At 35.9% G+C, this 20,842-nt stretch overlaps 1 protein-coding gene across 1 annotated transcript in view; it reads right to left on the bottom strand.

Moving 5' to 3' along the window:
• The window catches only part of STPG2 (sperm tail PG-rich repeat containing 2), a 549,400-nt gene that overhangs the window by 412,120 nt on the left and 116,438 nt on the right, over positions 1–20,842 (bottom strand). Inside the window, exon 8 of the mRNA XM_047857630.1 lies at positions 7,881–7,988. Within this exon, the coding sequence (XP_047713586.1) occupies positions 7,881–7,988 (108 nt within the window). The remainder of the gene's footprint in view (positions 1–7,880; positions 7,989–20,842) is intronic.

The raw sequence follows: 20,842 nt of genomic DNA, 5'->3' as shown, positions 1-20,842 counted from the left end.
AGGAGAGTTCTTCCATTTTGTCATTTTGGATAGTCCCTGGGGTGGCCAAACTGCAGGGCACCCCCCCCTGTGCTGTCTGGAGTAACTTGTGTTGGTGGGTGGGGCTGCAGTCAGACCCCATGTCTGCCCCCAGCCCACCGCTGAGGCCACAGTCAGACTGGGTGTACCTTATCTTCCCCTCTCCCAAGGGTAGGACTCACTGTGGAGTGGTGTGGCCCCTGTCTGGATTACTTGCACACTGCCAGGCTTGTGGTGCTGCTTCGATGGGATCTGGTATATCGGCCCGGGTGGATCTGCAAGGTGCACAGGGGCGGGAGGGGCAGGCCTAGTTCATTTTGCCATTGGTGGTCCCCTGTGGGAGGGGCCCTGCAGCACCGGGAGGGAGGCAGACCAGTCGGAGGGATGGATCCACAGAAGCACAGCGTTGGGTGTTTGTGCAGCACAAGCAAGTTTGGTGATGGGTACTGCTTCCCTTTGGGGGAGAAGATGGCAGCATAGGAGGGCGCTGGGCTCGCCTCGTCCTGCTGATCACTTAGATTCCACCCACACCTGCCTAAATAACCCAGAAAACTGCCAGAAGACTAGTAGAATGGACTCTCCAGAGCCAAGTGTAGACAAGAGGCCCACGGAAGAGCGTAGGAAGGTCGGAGAGGCGGTGCACGCTACACAGACTGGCAAGAGGGAGCCAGGGCGGTGGAGGGGCAGCCTGCCTGGCAAGGTAGAGTCCATGAGTCTGGCTTGCAAAAGCAGAGGGTCCGGACTCAGTGAGTTCTGACAGCCAGCGGAACTTAACATCTGGAAAGTTAAAAGTCAACAGCTCTGCTTGGAGAGCAGGAGGGCGAGAGGACACTGGGAGGGAGAGGTGTTGAGCCCTGTAAGACAGAGCTCAGCTAGGCAGGGAACAATGGCGCTGGCAAGCACCATCTCCCTCTCCCACCCCCCAGCTGAATTTATTTTTGTGTATGGTGTAAGAGTGAGGTCCAGTTTCATTCTTCTGCATGTTGTTGTCCAGTTTTCCCAATACCACTTGTTAAAGAGACTCTTTTTTCCATTGGACATTTTTCCCTGCTTTGTCGAAGATTAGTTGACCTTATAGTTGTGGGTCCATTTCTGGGTTTCCTATTCTGTTCCACTGATATATGTGTCTGTTCTTGTGCCAGTACCATACTGTCTTGCTAATTACACCTTTATAATACAGCTTGAAGTCCAAAATTGTGACACCTCCAGTTTGGTTTTCTTTTTCAAGATTGCTTTGAGTATTCAGGATTTTTTGTGGTTTCATACAAATTTTAGGATTGTTTGTTCAAGTTCTGTGAAAAATGTTGGTGGTATTTTGATAAGAATTGCATTAAATGTATAGATTGCTTTGGTTAGTATAGACATTTTCACAATATTTGTTCTTCTCATCCATGAGCATGGAATGTTTTTTCTTTTTTTGTGTGTGTGTCCTCGTCAATTTGTTTCACAAGTGTTTTATAGTTTTCAGAGTACAGATCTTTTACCTCTTTGGTTAGGTTTATTCCAAAGTATCTTATGATTTTGGTGCAACTGCAAATATGACTGATTCATTGATTTCTCTTTCTGCTGCTCATTGGTATAAAGAAATGCATCTGATTTCTGTATGTTGATTTTTTATCCTGCAACATTAGTGATTTCGTGTATCAGGTCTAGCAATTTTTTGGTGGAATCTGTCAGGTTTTCTATATAGAATATCATGTTGTCTAAAAACAGTGAAAGTTTGAATTCTTTCTTGCTGATTCAGATAACTTTTATTTCTTTGTGTTGTCTGATTGCTGATGCTAGAACTTCCAGTACTATGTGAATAACCGTGGAACTCTCAGTTTTTCCCCAATGAAGATGATATCAGCAATGGGTCTTTTGTATATTGTCTTTATGATGTTGAGGTATGTTCCCTCTATCCCTACTTTGTTGAGGGTTTTTATCATGAATGGATACTGTATTCTGTCAAATGTTATTTCTGCATTTATTGAGAGGATCATATGGTTCTTACCCTTTTTTTAATTATGCAGTGTATCATGTTGATTAATTTGTTAATACTGAACCACCATTGCAGCCCCAGAGTAAACCCCACTTGATCATGGTGAATGACTTTTTTAATATACCGTTGGATTGATTTCCCAGTATCTTGTTCAGAATTTTACATCCATTTTCTCAAGGATGTTGGCCTATAATTCTTCACTTTAGTGAGGTTTTTATCTGGTTTTGGAATCAAGGTAATGCTGGCCTCATAGAATGAGTTTGGAAGTTTTCCTTCTATTTATATTTTTTGGAATAATTTGAGAATAGGTATTAAATCTTCCTTAATGTTTGGTAGAATTCACCTGGGAAGTCATCTAGCCCTGGACTTTTGTTTGTTGGGAGATTTTTGATTACTGATTCAATTTTTTTGTTTGTTATTGGTCTGTTCAAATTTTCTATTTCTCCCTGTTTCAGTTTCAGCAGGTTATATGTTTCTAAGATTTGTCCATTTCTTCTAGATTGCTCAATTTGTTGGCATATAATTTTTCATAATATTCTCTTATAACTGTTTGTATTTCTGTGGGTGTTAGTTGTGATCTCTCCTCTCTCATTTGTGATTTTATTTATTTGGGTCCTTTCTCATTTCTTTGTGATAAGTCTGTCTAGGTGTTTATAAATTTTATTAATTCTTCAAAGAACCATCTCCTAATTTCATTGATCTGTTAACTGGTGGGGGTTTTTTGTTTGTTTGTTTCTATATCATTTATTTCTGCTATAATCTTTATTATTTCCCTTCTTCTGCTGGCTTTAGGCTTCATTTTTTGCTCCTTTTCTAGCTTTTTTAGGTATAAGGTGAGGTTGCGTATTTGAGGTTGTGAGGTTGTGCTTCTTGAGATAAGCCTGTATTGCTATATACTTACCTCTTATGACCATTTTGATGCATCCCAAAGGTTTTGGACTGTCACGTTTTCAATTTCATTTGCTTCCATATATTTTGTATTTCTCTTTAATTTCATGATTAACTCATTCATTCTTTAGTAGGATAGTGTTTAACCTCCATGTATTTGTTGTTTTAACAGTTATTTTTCTTGTGATTGACTTCATTTTTCATAGCTTTGTGGTTGAAAAATATGCATACTATGATCTCTATCTTTTTGTGCATACTGAAGCCTGAATCTGTCCCCATATGTGATATTTTCTGCAGAATATCTTTGTGGACTCAAACTAAATGTGTATTCTGCTGCTCTATGATGAAATATTCTGAATATATCTATCAAGTCCATTGGGTACAGTGTGTCATTCAAAGCCATTGTTTCCTCCTTGATTTTATGCTTAGATGAATTGTCTATTGGTGTAAGTGGGGTGTTAATGTTCTCTACTGTTATTGTATTGTAATCGATGAATTTATGTTTGTTATTAATTGATTTATATATTTGGCTGCTTCCACATGGAAGCATAAATAATTATATTTGTTAGGTCTTCTTGTTGGATAGACCCTTTTTTTATGATATAGTGTCCTTCTTCATCTCTTGCTCTGTTTTCGGGTTAAAATCTAGTTTGTCTGATATATATATGGCTACTCTGGTTTTTTTCACATCCATTAGCATGATAAATGGTTCATTCTCTCATTTTCAATCTGTAGGTGTCTTTAGGTCTAAAGTGAGTCTCTTGGGGCATCTGGGTGGCTCAATCAGTTAAACGTCCAACTTCAGGTCATTTCTCATGGTTTGGGGGTTCAAGCCCCACCTCAGGCTCTGTGCTGGCAGCTCAGAGCCTGGAGCCTACTTCAGATTCTGTGTCTCCCTCTCTCTCTTCCCCTTCCCTTATTGCTCTCTCTCTCTCTCTCTCTCTCAAAAAATAAATAAGCATTAAAAAAAATTAGAGACAAATGGCCAAGATGACAGAGTAGCATGGAAGTTCTCAGCTTCCCTCATCCTGAAATGAAACTACATCAGCATGAAGTGAGTCTAGATTTTAAAATAAAGACTGTAACAAGAGATGAAGAAGAGCATTATATCACAATCAAAGGGGTCTATCCACCAAGAAGATCTAACAATTGTAAATATTTATGCCCCCAACATGAAGGAAACCAATATATAAATCAATTGATCACAAACATACAGAAGTTCATTGATAATAATACCATAATAGTAGGGGACTTCAACACCCCGCTTACAACAATGGACAGATCATCTAAACAGAAAATTGACCAGGAAACAATGGCTTTGAATGACACACTAGACAGGATGGACATAACAGATATATTCAGAACATTTCAACTTAAAGCAGCAGAATACACATTATTCTCCTGTGCACATGGAACATTCTCTAGAGTAGATCACATACTGGGACACAAATCAGCCCTCAACAAGTACAAAAAGATCAAGATCATACTTTGCATATCTTCAGACCACAGCACTATGATACTCAAAATCAACCACAAAAAAAAAACTTTGGAAGTGCCATGAACACTTGGAAATTAAAGAACATCCTTCTAAAAAATGAATGGGTTAACCAAGAAATTAAAGAGTAAGTTAAAAAGTACATGGAAGCCAATGAAAATGAAAACATGACAGTCCCAACTGGGATGCAGCAAAGACGGTAATAAGAGGGAAGTATATAGCAATCCAGGCCTTCCTAAAGAAGGAAGAAATTTCTCAGATACACAATCTGACCTTACACCATAAAGAGCTAGAAAAAGAATAGCAAATAAAGCCCAAAACCAGAAGAAGACAGGAAATAATAAAGATTAGAGAGCAGAAATACAAACAATAATAAGAGAATATTATGAGAAGTTATATGCCAATAAATTGGGCAATCTGGAAGAATGGACAAATTCTTAGAAACATATAAACTACCAAAACTGAAACAAGAAGTCATAGAAAATTTGAACAAATCTATAACCAATAAATTAATTGAATTAATAATCATAATCAAAAATTTTTCAACAAAAAGAGTCCAGGGCCAGATGGCTTTCCAGGGGAATTCTACAAAATTTTAAAGAAGAGTTAATACTTATTCTTTGGAAGCTGTTCCAAAGAATAGAAATGGCAGGAAAACTTCCAAAATCATGCTATGAGTCCAGCATTACCTTGATTCCAAAAGCAGACAAAGATCACAATAAAAAGAATAACTATAGACCAATTTTCCTGATGAACATGGATGCAAAAATTCTCACCAGGATACTAGCAAACTGAATCTAACAATACAGTAAAAGAAGTATTCACCACAACCAAGTGGGATTTATTCCTGGGATGCAGGCCTGGTTCAATATCCACAAATCAATCGATACCATACATCACATTAAAAAGAAAGAATAAGAACCACATGAACCTCTCAATAGATGCAGAGATAGCAATTGACAAAATACAGCATCCTTTCTTGATAAAATCCTCAAGAAAAATACCCACCACTAATATTATCTTTAATGGGGAAAAACTGAGAGCATTCCTCCCAAGGTCAGGAACATGACAAGGATGTCCACTCTCACCACTGTTATTCAGCATAGTGTTAGAAGTCCTAGACTCAGCATTCAGAAAACACAAAGAAAGAAAAGCCATCCAAATCAGCAAGGAGAAAGTCGAACTCTCACTCTTCACAGACTACAGGATAATCTATGTGGAAACCCAAAAGATTCTACCAAAAAACTGCTAGAACTGATACATGAATTCAGCAAAGTCACAGGATATAAAATCAATGCACAAAAATCCATTGCATTTCTATACACCAATAATGAAGCAGCAGAAAGAAAAATCAAGGAATCAACCCCATTTACAACTGCAGCAAGAAACATAAAATGCCCAGGAATAAACTTAACCAAAGAGGTGAAAAATCTATACCCTAAAAACTATAGAGAGTTTATGAAAGAAATTGAAGAAGACACAAAAAAATGGAAAAACATTCCATGTTCATGGATTGGAAGAACAAATATTGTTAAAATGTTGATACTACCTAAAGCAATCTACATATTAAATGCAATGCCTATCAAAATAACACCAGCATTTTTCACAGAGCCAGAACAAACAATTCTAAAATTTGGCCCAAATAGCCAAAGCAATCCAGAAAAAGAAAACCAAAGCTGAAGGCATTACAATTCCGACTTCAAGTTGTATTACAAATCTGTAATCATCAAGATGGTATGGTATTGGCAGAAAAACAGACACATAAATCAATGGAACAGAGTAGAGAACCCAGAAATGGCCCCACGAACATATGGCCAACTAATCTTTGACAAATTAGAAAAGAATATCCAACGGAATAAAGACAGTCTCTTCAGCAAGTGGTGCTGGGAAAACTGGACAGCGACATGCAGAAGAATGAACCTGGACCACTTTCTTACACCATACCCAAAAATAAACTCAAAATGGATGAAAGACCTAACTGTAAGACAGGAAGCCATCAAAGTCCTAGAGGAGAAAACAGGTAACAACCTCTTTGACCTGGGCCACAGCAACTTCTTAGTTGACATGTCTCCAGAGGGAAGGGAAACAAAAGCAAAAATGAATTATTGGGACCTCATCAAGATAAAAAGCTTCTGTACAGTGAAGGAAACAATCAGTAAAACTAAAAGGCAACTGACAGAATGGGAGAAGATATTTGCAAATGACATATGAGATAAAGGGTCAGCATCCAAAATCTATAAAGAACTTATCAAACTCAACACCCAAAAAGCAAATAATCCAGTGAAGAAATGGGCAAGACACATGAATAGACAGTTTTCCAAAGAAGACATCCGATGGCTAACAGACACATGAAAATATGCTCAACATCATTCATCATCAAGCAAAGACAAATCAAAACCATAATGAGATACCACCTCACACCTGTCAGAATGGCTAACATGAACAACTCAGGCAACAACAGATGTTGGCGAGGATGAGGAGAAAGAGGATCTCTTTTGCACTGCTTGTGGGAATGCAAACTGGTGCAGCCACTCTAAAAAACAGTATGGGGGTTCTTCAAAAAATTAAAAATATAACTACCCTTCGACCCAGCAATTGCACTACCAGGTATTTATATTAAGGATACAGGAGTTCTGTTTCAAAGGGGCACATATACCTCAATGCTTATAGCAGAGCTATCAACAATAGCCAAAGTATGGAAAGGGCCCAAATGTCCATTGACAGATGAATGGATAAAGAATATGTGGTATATATATACAATGGAATACTACTCAGCAATCAAAAAGAATGAAATCTTGCTATTTGCAACAATGTGGATGGAATAAGAGTGTATTATGCTAAGCAAATTAGTCAATTAGAGAAAGATAAATATCACGTAACCTCACTCATATGTGGAATTTAAGATACAAAACAGATGAACATAAGGGAAGGAAGAAAAATTAATATAAAAACAGGGAGGGAGACAAAACATAAGAGACTGTTAAATACAGAGAACAAACTGAGGGTTGCTGGAGGGGTTTTGTGAAGGGGATGGGCTAAATGGGCAAGAGGCATTAAGGAGGATACTTGTTGGGATGAGTACTGGGTGTTATATGTAGGAGATGAATCACTGGAATCTACTCCTGGAATCATTATAGCACTCCCAAAAAATCCTCTTGAATATAATTTTTTAAAGTTTTATTTATTTGTTTTTGAGAAAGACACAGAGAGGTGGGGGGGGGGGAGAGAAGCAGAGAGAGAAAGAGAGAGAGAAAGAGAGAGAGAAAATCAAGCAGGCTCCATGCTGTCACTGTCAGCATGAATCCCAATGAGGGCTTGATCCCACAAAGCATGAGATCATGACCTGAGCCAAAATCAAGAGTCGGACACTTAACTGCCTCAGCTACCCAGGCATCTCTAACTTTTCTTTTTATAATCTCCCAAAACACCATCAGATTTGTTTCTGGCTTCACTTGTATCTATTATGCTCTATGTATGAAAATGACTGTAGAACATTACCTGGGACTGAGAAAGAAAAGCAGGTGATGCATCATTTACGCTTGGTATCATACTTTGAGTCTTCTGAAATTGACTTTTAATGTCATATTTTCCAGGCCCCGGTACTCCCTAAATTACAAAAGAAAAAATACATGTTCTCATTAAGAAAGCGTCTATAGTACCTAAGGGAACAGTTGGCTAAATATATGAACCAAAGTTACAGGGTTTTTAAGCAAATTCCTACACGAAATTACTAAAGCACTTCATTAAAAGGCAAGCCAGAACAAACTTAAGAGAAACAACAAAAAATTTTCCTTAGCAAAGTTCCCTAGAAACCTGAAAACATACTACTTGAAACTTTGCTGCCCTCTACTGATAGAGCTCAGAAAAAAATTATCTACTTCACATAATTAAAAATTACAATGAATAAAAGTGGTTTCTATATTTCTTCTATTTAAAAGTATACAACCAAATCTTATCTAAGAAAATATTTTTACTATATTTTCAAGTTTCTATTAATCAATAAACTACCTTGTTTCCAACAAATAAGCTTCAGGATATATTTTATTTCAAATACAAATGTTAGAAAACGTAAGAAATTAAGTTTTAGCCAGATACTTTATAATAGATAAAACTTAATTCAGCAAATACTCATACTGACTTTTCTATTATCTTAAACACATTTAACTTGAGATATATATATATATATATAGATAGATGATATAGATATCAAGAATTTAAACACAGTACTATATATATTTATAAAATATATACAAGTGTTATTTAAATATATATCAAAAAGTAGTATATATTAATCATCAAAGATTTTAGTAATCTTATACAATACTTTTCATACTATTAAAAAGTTTCAAATCTTCTGTTTCATATATACCTCCTCTACTTTTTTACAATGTAAAGAATTATTCCTTAATTTATGAATTACATACTTGGATATATAATAAAACTCTATCAGGAAATCCTGTCATCTCTATCATTATATGTCTAAAATCAACCCCACTTCTCTCCATCTCCAAAGACATCACTCTGATCCAAGCCTCCATCTCTTACCTGGATTATTGTGAAATCTTCCTAACTCCCCCTCTGCTTCCACCCTTATCCTCCTTCAGTCTATTTCTCAACATGGCAGCTAGTGATGGATCCAGTTAAGGTCCTGAGTCATACTGTACCACTCCTCTTCCTGAATCCATCCAGTGGCTTCCAATCTCATGTTGAGCAAAAATCAAGGTCTTAATATGATATGAATTTCACCCCCCAGACTCACTATCAGCACTCTAACCTAATCTCCTATTACTTTCCCATTTCCCTTTTTTTTTTGTTTTTTTTTTTTGTTCGTTTCATTGTATTTATTTTGACAGAGAGAGGGAGAAATCAAGCACAAGCAGGGGAGAAGCAGAGACAGAAGAAGAGAATCACAAGCAGGCTCCATACTGTCATCACAGAGACCCACCTGGGGCTCAGTCCCACAAACTGTGAGATCATGACTTGAGCTGAAATCAAGAGTCAGGCACTTAACCAACTGAACCACCCAGGCACCCTATTTCTCATTTCCATTCACTCTGTTTATCAATAAGATCTCAGGACCTTTGCACTCTGTTTGAGATGTTCTCCTAGATAACTCGAGGGCTCACTCCTTCATTTCAATCATAACACTATTCAATGTTACCTTCTCAATGAGTCATTTCTAGGCCACCCAATCTCAATTTAATTGCCTCCCCTAAGTAACTCCTACCCCCTTTCCTACCTATTTTTTAGCCTTATCATGTTTTACTATCCAAAATACAATTTTCTGCTATATTGTAAGCTCCAAGAGGGCAGTTATTTTTTGTTTTGTTTGCTCCTGTATCTTTAGAGTACAGAAGACTATGTGGAGCATAGTAGGTGCTCAGTTAATATTTGCCCGAAGAATGGATGAAAGGATAAATGTATGCATTGAATCCTACATTTTCACTGATCATATAATGGATTTGGAGATAGGTTCCTCTGGGAAATAATGTGACTCCAAATTAGAGCAATAGCTAGTTCTAACCATAGTAAAATATCTTAAAGCCTACATATTAAATAATAACAATAACACCTGGGAAATTTTTATTGAGGATAAATTCTTATACACAAGTACCTATTCTTATTAATAAGTTTGAATCTAAAAATGTGTATGAAGGTCCATGTTATCTTGTCTCAAATGAACAAGTCTATGCCATTATTTGGTGGCTGCTAGAAAAGATGCACTTTGGCTATGGAATAAGATTGTTTTTATATCTACAAACTTATAGGAAGTTAAGTTTAGAATTAAAAAAAACTTCTACATAATTCTGTTTATACAAACCTATGAGATACATATCAAATATAGAAATATAGAGAACATAACTTGAAATATACCATATTAACCTATTTTCTTAACTTTTACCATTATGCTATATCCATCTTCTACATATAGGCAGGCTTAGTATAAAATAATCAGCTACTGACAAATTGGGATTACCTTCCTACTGTTATAAACATTGTGTAAGTGCTCATTACTATGGATCACAGGGAAAAGACTAAGTGTGAATAATGAGATAAATGAATATACTTAGTCTTGGGTTTATTTTGCATAAAAGCAGAAATGAAATCTTGACCTCTTCAGTGAATATCTTTTTCCTTTTTTACTGTTTTTTCATAAAGTTCCTAATGTTACTGAACTTTATTTCATGAAAATAAGATATAGTAGTAAAATTAGCTCTTGCTTCTAAAAAGCTAGGCTTAGGACAATTAAAAAAATTTTTAAATAGAGGACTATGAGACACTGGCCACTCAGGACAAGCCTCCGTTTATGACAATATAAAGGTGAAAAGACTTTGAGAAGACCAAACCCTAGGCACTGGCTGAAAATGCTGTAATATTTATCCTGCTTTTTAAAAATGCTATCAACAGACTACCCACATTAGTATCAACCTATTAAATTTTTTTTTCAACGTTTATTTATTTTTGGGACAGAGAGAGACAGAGCATGAACGGGGGAGGGGCAGAGAGAGAGGGAGACACAGAATCGGAAATAGGCTCCAGGCTCTAAGCCATCAGCCCAGAGCCTGACGCGGGGCTCGAACTCACGGACCGCGAGATCGTGACCTGGCTGAAGTCGGACGCTTAACCGACTGCGCCACCCAGGCGCCCCTTTATCAACCTATTAAATACATAGTTCCCTTCACCACAGTGTCTCATCTGAGGTCTAGTGAGCAGAATCTCACTGAGTAGAGGAATCCACACTTCTAACAAGCCTCACAGATGATCCTCATGTACAATAAAGAACCACAGCTCTGTCCAAAAGGGGATTACAGCATCTTCTGCTAAACACATACATCCCAAGGTAGAGGTCCTAGATCTAAGGAGTATTCTGCCTTGGAAACGGAAGCTAAAGATTATTAAGGCAGGTTGTTTATGGCATCTTTTCATGTGTAACCTAATAAAAATGGGCCTCTTCTTTTAAATAAAGTATAATCATCCATTTAATCAGATGGCATGCAGGGATTAGGGGGACAGGGAGAAACCATACGGTTTCTACCTTTACTCCTTTACCTTGGGAGTCACCATCAGAGATGAGTATTCTTTTAATTAAAAATCCTAAAAGTTTAGGGGCGCCTGGATTGCTCAGTCAGTTAAGTGTCCAACTTTAGATCAGGTCATGACCTCGTGGTTCATGAGTTCGAGCCCCATGTTGGGCTCTGTGCTGACAGCTCAGAGCCTGGAGCCTGTTTCATATTCTGAGTCACCATCTCTCTCTGCCCCTCCCCCACTCACACTGTCTCTTTCAAAAATAAATAAACATTAAAAAAATTTTTTTAAACATTAAATGTTTACTATGTGAAAAGCACTGGTATATAGTAATAAATGAAGCATGGGGTCTACTTTTGAGAAGCTCACACTAGGTTAATGGCTCTAAAACTAGGCTGCACAAGATGATCTTTTGGGGATTTGTAAAAATAACGACCCAGTCCACTTTATTCAAATTAAAAACAATCGAAATGAGACCCAGACATTTTTTTTTAATTTAAAGCTTTCTGGTTCATTTGTTTGTTCCTTCGTTCGTTTGTTTGTTTGTTTTGTCTTGTTTTTGTTTTGTTTTGTTTCCCCTGCAAGTAAATCTTTATTTCTATGGTTTTACACAACTCCTACATCTACTACAGAGACTTGGGGAATCTGGGACTCTGCTTTCACAGAATTATTTTATCTTGTCTCTCCAGAAATTTCACTTTATTTGTTATTGTTGTTGTTATAAGCAAAATCAACTTACATAAGGATTTTTATTAAAAACAACAAATGACCCTAAATCTCTAATGTCCATTAAATCTTTCTAAAATCTAAATTTTGAATCTTTCTTGAATCTTTTTGAATCTTTCTTGAATCCTATGTTCTTTTTTAATTTTATTTAAATCCAAGTTATCTAACATATAGTGTAATAATGGTTTCAGGAGTAGAATTTAGTGATTGATTTATCACAAATGCCCTCCTCAATGCCCATCACCCATTAGTCCATATCCCCACCCGACACTCCTCCAGCAACCCTCAGTTTGTTCTCTGTATTTAAGAGTCTCTTCTGGTTGCCTCCTCTCTGTTTTAATCTTATTTTTCCTTCCCTTCCCCTATGTTTATCTATTTGATTCTAATGTGCAGCCAGAATGGAGACCTAAATCAGTTTAAAAATCACATTGGTAGGCCTCATCCAGGTACAATCACTTTCCAATGGTTCTGTAACCACCACTGTTTCCTAGAGTTTCAGAGCACCTTCATGTAAATTAAGGACTACAGTAAGACCAGGTAACCAGGTATTTCTTTCAGCTTGCATTCTATAATTTTAACTTCTGCAGTCATATTTTTAATTCTCAAGTTCGCTAATTCTCTAAATCTTTGTTCATGCTTGCATTATCCTCCATATTTACAAGGATATTAATTATAATTTTATTTATAGTTCTGCTTTCTTCATTGTCTGTTTCCTTGGAGTTTTATTGATGTTGCATTTTTGTTTGTCCTTGTGTTTTGCATTGGAGGATTTCCTCAAATGTCTGGTGATCCCTTGCTCCCCATTCAGATTTAAGAGTGAGCCACTAAAAGAGATGATTGAAAAATTCATATGTGGATAGATTTGCCTTGAAAGCTATTGGACTTCATTATGCTGTGATGGAATCATAATTCATTAGCAGGTCCCCAAATATCAGTCTTTTCTCCAGTCTGATGACAATTTGGGTGAGTGGGAATGGTACCTGGAACTCTCTCGCATTCTGCATATAAACTTCCACTTAAACCCTCCATTTTCTTCTTGTCTTACTTATAATTATGCAAAATTAAAAACATGCAAAAAAACATAAAGCACAGTTGAAGAAACTCCTACATACCCTTCACCCAGGGTCAATAAATATTCTCAACTCATGTCCAAATTTGTTTCTTAATCCTATCAGCTTCCCCAATTCTAACTCCAATGTTGTAGAGGAGAATGCAAAATATAATGTTATCAATACATACTTCAGCATGTATTTCTAAAAGATAAGGGACTCGTTTTAACATAAACACAAAACCATTTTTCCAACTTAAAACAATTATTTGATTATTTATTCAGAGTTCTAATTTTTGTGACTGCCTCAAATTTATGTGAACAATAATAAAAATAAGTTTATGTTTCTCTTAATCAGAACCCAATTAGAGTCCACACTTACAAGGGGCCAATTTTTTTAAGTCTCTTATCATCTTATAATCTATAGGTTCTTCTCCATCACTTTATTTTATTCTCTTTCAACTTATTTGGTGAAAAAGCTAAGTTTTTGTCCAATTTCTGAGAATTCCCCACAGTTTGTATTTTCTTGACTATCTATGTGTCTCCTGTCCCTTGTACTTCCTGTAAACTGGCAGTTTGTTGTAAGGGCTTGATCAGATTCGAATTCAATATTTTGTCAAGATTACTTCATTGGTAGCCCTGTATACTTCCACCAGGAGGCACATATTATAACTGATTCTATCTATTCTACAATATTAGCAGCCATTAATGATAACTGACTAGATCTAGTCATTCAGTAGGAATTCTAAAATGATAATATAATTCTATAATTCCTTCTTATTTTTTACCTGAAATACTTCTATAAAAAGAGACTTCTCTCATGAATTATTTAGTTACCCTAAGATACAGTTCATATAGGAAAAGCAAGATAAATGCTTGGTTGTTTTTTTTCTTTCCTTCTACTTACCAGTTTCAAAATACCAAGTTAGACTCTTGCACCTTCAAATAATAATCAATGAGTTTTTAAAATTCTAATTTTAAACTCATGGATTTAAAAAGATTTGAATTATCTTAACTCATTGGAGTTGTATTGCTCGTTGAGACTGAAGTCATCCTATATTTGGTTGGTGGGAACCTATTTAAATGAGCCCCTGAGTCCTTTTGATATGACCCTGGGTAATCTATCATAGCCCCCCTGCTTTCTGGTATAACAATATGCTTTAGGTTCTTCAGATACAATTCCTGCTCCAAACCTGGAATCAGCCATTTCTCCAAGGAGCTTTCATTCTTTTTATCTGGAGTCTAGAAATACCCTCCATTTTTGTTACATCATCTCACGCCTTTCCTCTTTTATCTCAATATCCCTAAATCCAGAGGCTCTCATTTGATTTCTCCGCCAACAGACCTCACATCTTCTCCTGCAGTGGGGGTGAGAAAGTTGCCCAGCTATAGGAGATTGTGCTTTGTATCCAGATTATCACCAATCCTGCTGTTTTCAGTCCCACCTGCCACCTTCCAATGTAATTAATATCCCTGGGCTTTTTAAAGGTACTATAAGGTAAATTGGCTTTCGTGGTGGCATTCCTCTCTGAAGGTATTTACATAGTAGCTTCCTCCATTCTACCATTTTACATTTACCCATCAACTTTTACATTTACCATTTGCCCACCCACTTTACAGTTTTGAAAACTGAACATATCTTTTATCTATTATCATCTCTTCTCTCATTTTTTTTGTGTTTGTAGTATTGCACCTTTCATAATTCTTTTACTTATTAATTTAATGGTGCTTTGGGAGTATTATGGGCTAAACTGTTGTCCCTCCAAAATTCATATGTTGAAGTCTTAACACCCAGTACTTCAGAATATAACTGTATTTGGAGATAAGGACTTTAAATATATAATAAGTTAAGATAAGTTTTTTAGGGTTGGCCCTAATCTTATATGACTGGTATCTTCATAAGAAAAGGAATTCTGAATATAGACATGACTGTGCACAGTGGAAAGATCACGTGAAGATGCAAAAAGAAAATAGCTATTTATAAGCCAAGGGCAGAGATCTCAGAAGTCACTGACAACACCCTGATTTCACACTTCTAGCCCCCAGATCTGTGAGAAAATAAATTTCTTCTGTTTAAGCCTCCCAGTCTGTGGTACTCAGTTATAATAGTCCTACCAAACTAGTAGAGGGAATGTAGCAGGATTCTCACACAGAGACGGTGACACTGAGGATTTTCTTTCCAGGAAGCAACTTTATTTGTGCTGGCACCACTCAGCTGGGTTTATACCCAAAGAACCATGCCCCGATCGCCATGGGGTGTAGTTTTTTATATATATATTTTTGTCTCCTATATATGGTAACCCACAAACATGAAGTCTGATTAAGTGGTCTCATGTCACAAGGTCACGAGGGATGTTGTTACATACATGTTTAGCCAGGTTGCCTTGAGGCTTTTCTTTTGTTTTTGTTTTTATTTTTGTTTTTCTCCTTTAGGGAGGGGATGCTACCACAAGAGGAAGCTAAGATATAAGCATGGATTCAATCTATCTTGTTCAACCAGAAGTCTGTCTGTCCCATTCCACAAAAACTAAACATATAAAGGATTTCATGAAGCCAGAAATATAGCAGAAAATATAACACTGGTACCAGCCAAGTCTAAGCGTTGTGGTGATGGTAATTCTTAGAAGGAAAAAGTTAGCTTTACAATTTTTGACACCTAATAGTTCAATAATATTAATTGAATAGATGGAACTACAGATGGATGAATACCATCCATAACTTTTGACTTTTCTGCATCTCCCTTTGAAATACAGAAGATAGTTTGCAAGATCTCTGATATTTGCACAGAACATAGTAGCATGCATGTAGTGTCTGAACTTATGTCATGGACTTAAACTAATTATGCCAGTATAGAACTCAAAATAAAAAATACTCAAACTGACAATATTATGATTACCAAATGAGCTTTGGTGCAGTAAGATCCAGAGAGAACTCTATTTTTAAGATTTTCTTTGTTTCAGGGAGCCTGGGTGGCTTAGTCGGTTGAGTGTTCAACTTCAGCTCAGGTCATGATCTCGCAGTTTGTGAGTTCAAGCCCCACATCAGGCTCTGCGCTGACAACTCAGAGCCTGGAGGCTGCTTCGGATTTTGTGTCTCCTCTCTCTCTGCCCTTCCCTACTCATTCTCTCTCTCTCTCTTCCTTTCTCTCTCTCTCTCAAAAATAAACATAAAAAGTGTTTTTAAATATTTTCATTTGTTTCTATACACTATAGTTTCATATCTAATTTAATTGTTGCTTGTTCTTCCATTTTGAAAATGGCCTCATTCTAAAGTTTTATCATCACATATCCGATACCCTTGCTATAATGCCATGACATTGCAGAAAAGGTGTGTGGGGTGGGGGGATTGAATGTCTTTTTACTAGCATCCATCTAGGTATCACAAAAAGGTTTTATTAGTTTAGAGGCTTTTCTTAGACTATAAAACTCTCACTTCTGCAATCAATATTTTCTTAATGCTTTTAGCTCTCCCTATCTTTGATCCTTCTTACAAAAAAATGAAGAAACTTTAATTCCCTATGTTTACTGAGCACCACTGTGTGGCAGGCGCTATATTCCTGTGTTATATTCCTATATATATATTCCTATGCTGTATTCCAATATATTCCTATTCCAATATATTCCTGAGTTACCTTTAATCCTTAAATATCCTGAAAGATAGACACAATTCAAGTTTGCCCAATAGGAAAAATGAGATCCAGAGAGATTAAATAACTTAGCTTCAAATACAACCAGTAGGGACACAAACGAAACTAAGGTCTGAGTAACTACAAGCCCCTCTTTTTTTTCCCCCAAGAAATATTACAAAAATGCAATATTGCAGACATCATGACAAAAATGATTGAAAACAATGATTGAAAAATATTTATTAACATATTATTTAGTAACATGCCCTGTTTTATTTATTCTGGAATGCAGCCAGATAAGTGATCCCAGCTGATACCATATGGATTAGAAAAATGAGGCAATTGAGTCCAGCAAAACCAGAGAATCATTGTACTTGTGAAGGTTAATTCCAGTAGACCTGGAATTAGTGTGAGTTGTTTTGTTAAATTATCTACAAGGCACTGATCTTTGGTAAAGATATGAAACTACTGACTAATAGTCTTGCTTTGCAATTATGGCTCCCATAAGTTTCAGAGTGGCTTGTACCAGCTTGTTAGCATTGTTTATTAATAGCAGTGAGATTGATGATTTGCCCCTGGCCTTGGTGAGACTCCTGGAGGGCTTTACTATTGGTACTGGTTATGCAGCAAAATATCCCATGTGGCCAACAGAGTATAAGAAACTGTGGAAAGGTTCTGTTTTGGGCTCCCAGATTCTGAGCTGTTCATGAATGCGTTCATAATGCATGTCCTGATATGGCATTAGAGAAGGAAGATAATTAGAGCTCACTCTTGACTTCTCTGGAACCCTTGCAGCCTTTAACTATGAAGAATATTCTTACTTTAAAGTTGTTGATATTTGTATTTTTTTCCTGCAATGGACTTCACCTTTAAGCACTGTCATTTTGGGCCCTAAGTCTTTAGCACTCAAACCCTATGTGTCACTATTAGTGCAATCATGAAAAATAAATTGTTTTTGTTGTTATATTGTTATTATTTTAAGACACTACATTTTAGGGTGACTGGTTATGCAGCAAGAAATTACAGAAATGTTACTAATATTTACTAAACACTTACTATTTGCCCAGCATTATTTCAATTCACAGATACAGAAACTGTCACAAAGAAATTAAATTAATTCCAAAAGCAACAGAGTTTCTATGTACTTGAGACAGATCTTATTGGTTGCTACCACAATCCCAATTTCCAACCTCCCTTTCCACAGCCTTCTGCCAGATAATGGGGCCATGCAACACAGTCCTGGCTAATAACTGTAAGCACTTGTCCAATAGAGAAAACAGAAGCCAGCGCAGGACTGGAATAAAGACAAGTTCAATACTGAAATGTTAGTTTTCTTGTTGTTATAAAACTTCAAGGTAGAGATGCATACATACAGTAATTCATGGAAGACTAGAGCTCAGTGCAGAGTTCAGGGTATAAATACATACTGGAAGAATCTGTATATTTGGAAATGATCAGTAGATGTGGTACCTGAAGCCATGAAACTAAATGTGGCTTCTGGGAACATTGTATAAAGAAAGGGCAAAGAATATTATGTAATATTTGTGATTATTTTATATTATATATTTTATATCATTTATTATTTTATATAAATTTTATATTATATTCTTAATACCATTAATCTTTTTTAATGGTGTATATGAATTAATGAATCATTCTAATCTTCAGACTTCATTCTGATAATTTTTCAATCACTTACCATATTCTTCAGCTAATAACTAGACTAAATATTTTGACAAGATTGATGATTACCCCATTTTCCAAAGCTAATTAAATGTATCTATTCTAATTCCTAAAAACAAGATTATATTCTGTTTCCTTTTTCTATTTTTGACACAATATAATAAGGAGAAACAAATTTATAAGCAACTTAAAGTGAAAGTTTGCAACTTAAAATATTTTCAGTATGCTTATATCACAATCATTTTTGCTATATAATTATACTTAGCATTATATTCTTAATAAAAGAAAATAGGGGCGCCTGGGTGGCTCAGTCGGTTAAGCGTCTGACTTCGGCTCAGGTCACGATCTCGCAGTATGTGAGTTCGAGCCCCGCGTCGGGCTCTGTGCTGACTGCTCAGAGCCTGGAGCCTGTTTCAGATTCTGTGTCTCCCTCTCTCTCTGACCCTCCCCCGTTCATGCTCTGTCTCTCTCTGTCTCAAAAATAAATAAACGTTAAAAAAAATTTTTTAATAAATAAATAAATAAATAAATAAATAAATAAAAGAAAATAGCCTCTTCATTTAAATATATTGAATAAATATGTTCCAGACATAGTTAACTCTTGAAGTGACTAATTATAATGACTGATTGGCCAGAGAAATATATAATTCTGACTTGAGAGTATAGAAAGGAACATGTGTCTATTATTTCCATTTTCATAACTGCAACATAAATTTTGGTTCATTTAGACAGCATAATACCTTCTTTCTGATATCAGGAAACAAACACCCCATGTGTGATTATTTTTAAGAACAAATTAAACAGAACCAAATCAAATAAACATGGTATGAAAAACTCTAAGTGAACAAAATAGATTTGAAAAGTAACTGTATTAATCAGTAACAGCACTGTAAGTGTCACTGAGTCTCAGATACAACACTTTGGTTATACATCACTGAAATTAGAAAATTAAGTAAGTGACAGGAAATACATTGTAGGATAAATCATAAACTAGTTAGCTTACCATATGTTCAGTAACAGAAATAAAAACAAAATAGCTTTTCCATGTATATCTAGAAAGCATATCAGGAGAGGCAGAATTCAAATATAAGCTGCTAGGTTTGACTATATATTGTTGCTTTGGAGGATGGGGTATTTTATGCAGTTTCAATTATTCCAACATGAAATTGAGCAAGGCTGATGAAAAGCTACTTAGATTCCTTAATATATCTGCTGAAATAATAGTTCCTATCAATACTGGTGTTTGGTGTTTACCAAAATATGGTAAATCTGAAGCTATCCTGCCAAGTTCTAAACTAGAGTAAAGGTGACTAAATGTGGCTATCCTGAAAAATATTACACAATGACCAACAATTATGTAAGAGTGCCGTGCTCAAGTATCTTTGACCAAGAGAAAACATATACAAATAGATTATATAGTTTTCCCATAATTACTATATCTTATATGATGGATTATCTAGTAGTAGTCAAGATTTATAATGCCTATGTTAGTAAATTAGTGCCATATAAATGTTCAGAATTCATTAACATTTACTGCAGTGCAATGCAACATGAACTTCTGAATAGTTACTTATTATGAGTATATTCTTCCTGCTCTTTGCAAACCCAAATTCCTCATTTTAAAGGTAAAAGAAACAATAACACTTAATGAATAATACATAGAAAACTGAACACATCCAAATAAAATAATGTTAAAAGTTCCAAATCTTAAATGGAACTAAAGGACCACATAAGATTAATTGATATTACATTAACAAGGATGAAGAATTCAAATGTCTACTTGGAGCCAGGCAGGCAAATAAGAGTTGCATGGAAAATAGTACACTGGAGATCACTCACCCTCACTCCCAGGGGCAGCATTTAATCAGCTCCAATTGATTGTTGTTAGGATGTTAGGATGTTGTTGGTTGTTTTTGTTTTTGTTTTTAAGAAAAGCTGAAAATCTGGATTTGTATATGAAATGCTACAAGTTACAAATGTTGGCAATCAATTCCATTGTTTTATAACTACAAGTTGGCCACAGTCCACTTAATAAAGTTCAACCCATTGACTACTAGATTCCACTCTGCTTAGTCTTAGTTTAAACATATTAAAAATATACCTCCTTATATAAATTCCTACATATACCTTGAAATATCACAAAATCAAAGGTTTGATAAATGAGTTGGATTTTTCCATGCCTTGTTGCAGTATCAGGATGAAATTATAATGTTCATAATCACAAGTGATTAGCAGAGACTGGATCTTTATACACATTGATAGTTCTGAAACTAGGATTGTCTTGGTCTGAAGTAATCTCTGAAATGCTGTGGAGGGAAGGGACCCAATTACTCATACTTACTTTCACTAGAT

The sequence above is a fragment of the Prionailurus viverrinus genome, chromosome B1 (assembly GCF_022837055.1).
Source record: "Prionailurus viverrinus isolate Anna chromosome B1, UM_Priviv_1.0, whole genome shotgun sequence".
Classification (NCBI taxonomy): domain Eukaryota; kingdom Metazoa; phylum Chordata; class Mammalia; order Carnivora; family Felidae; genus Prionailurus; species Prionailurus viverrinus.
Note: the sequence above shows the minus strand (reverse complement) of the source record. Positions and strands in the feature narration are given on the sequence as shown.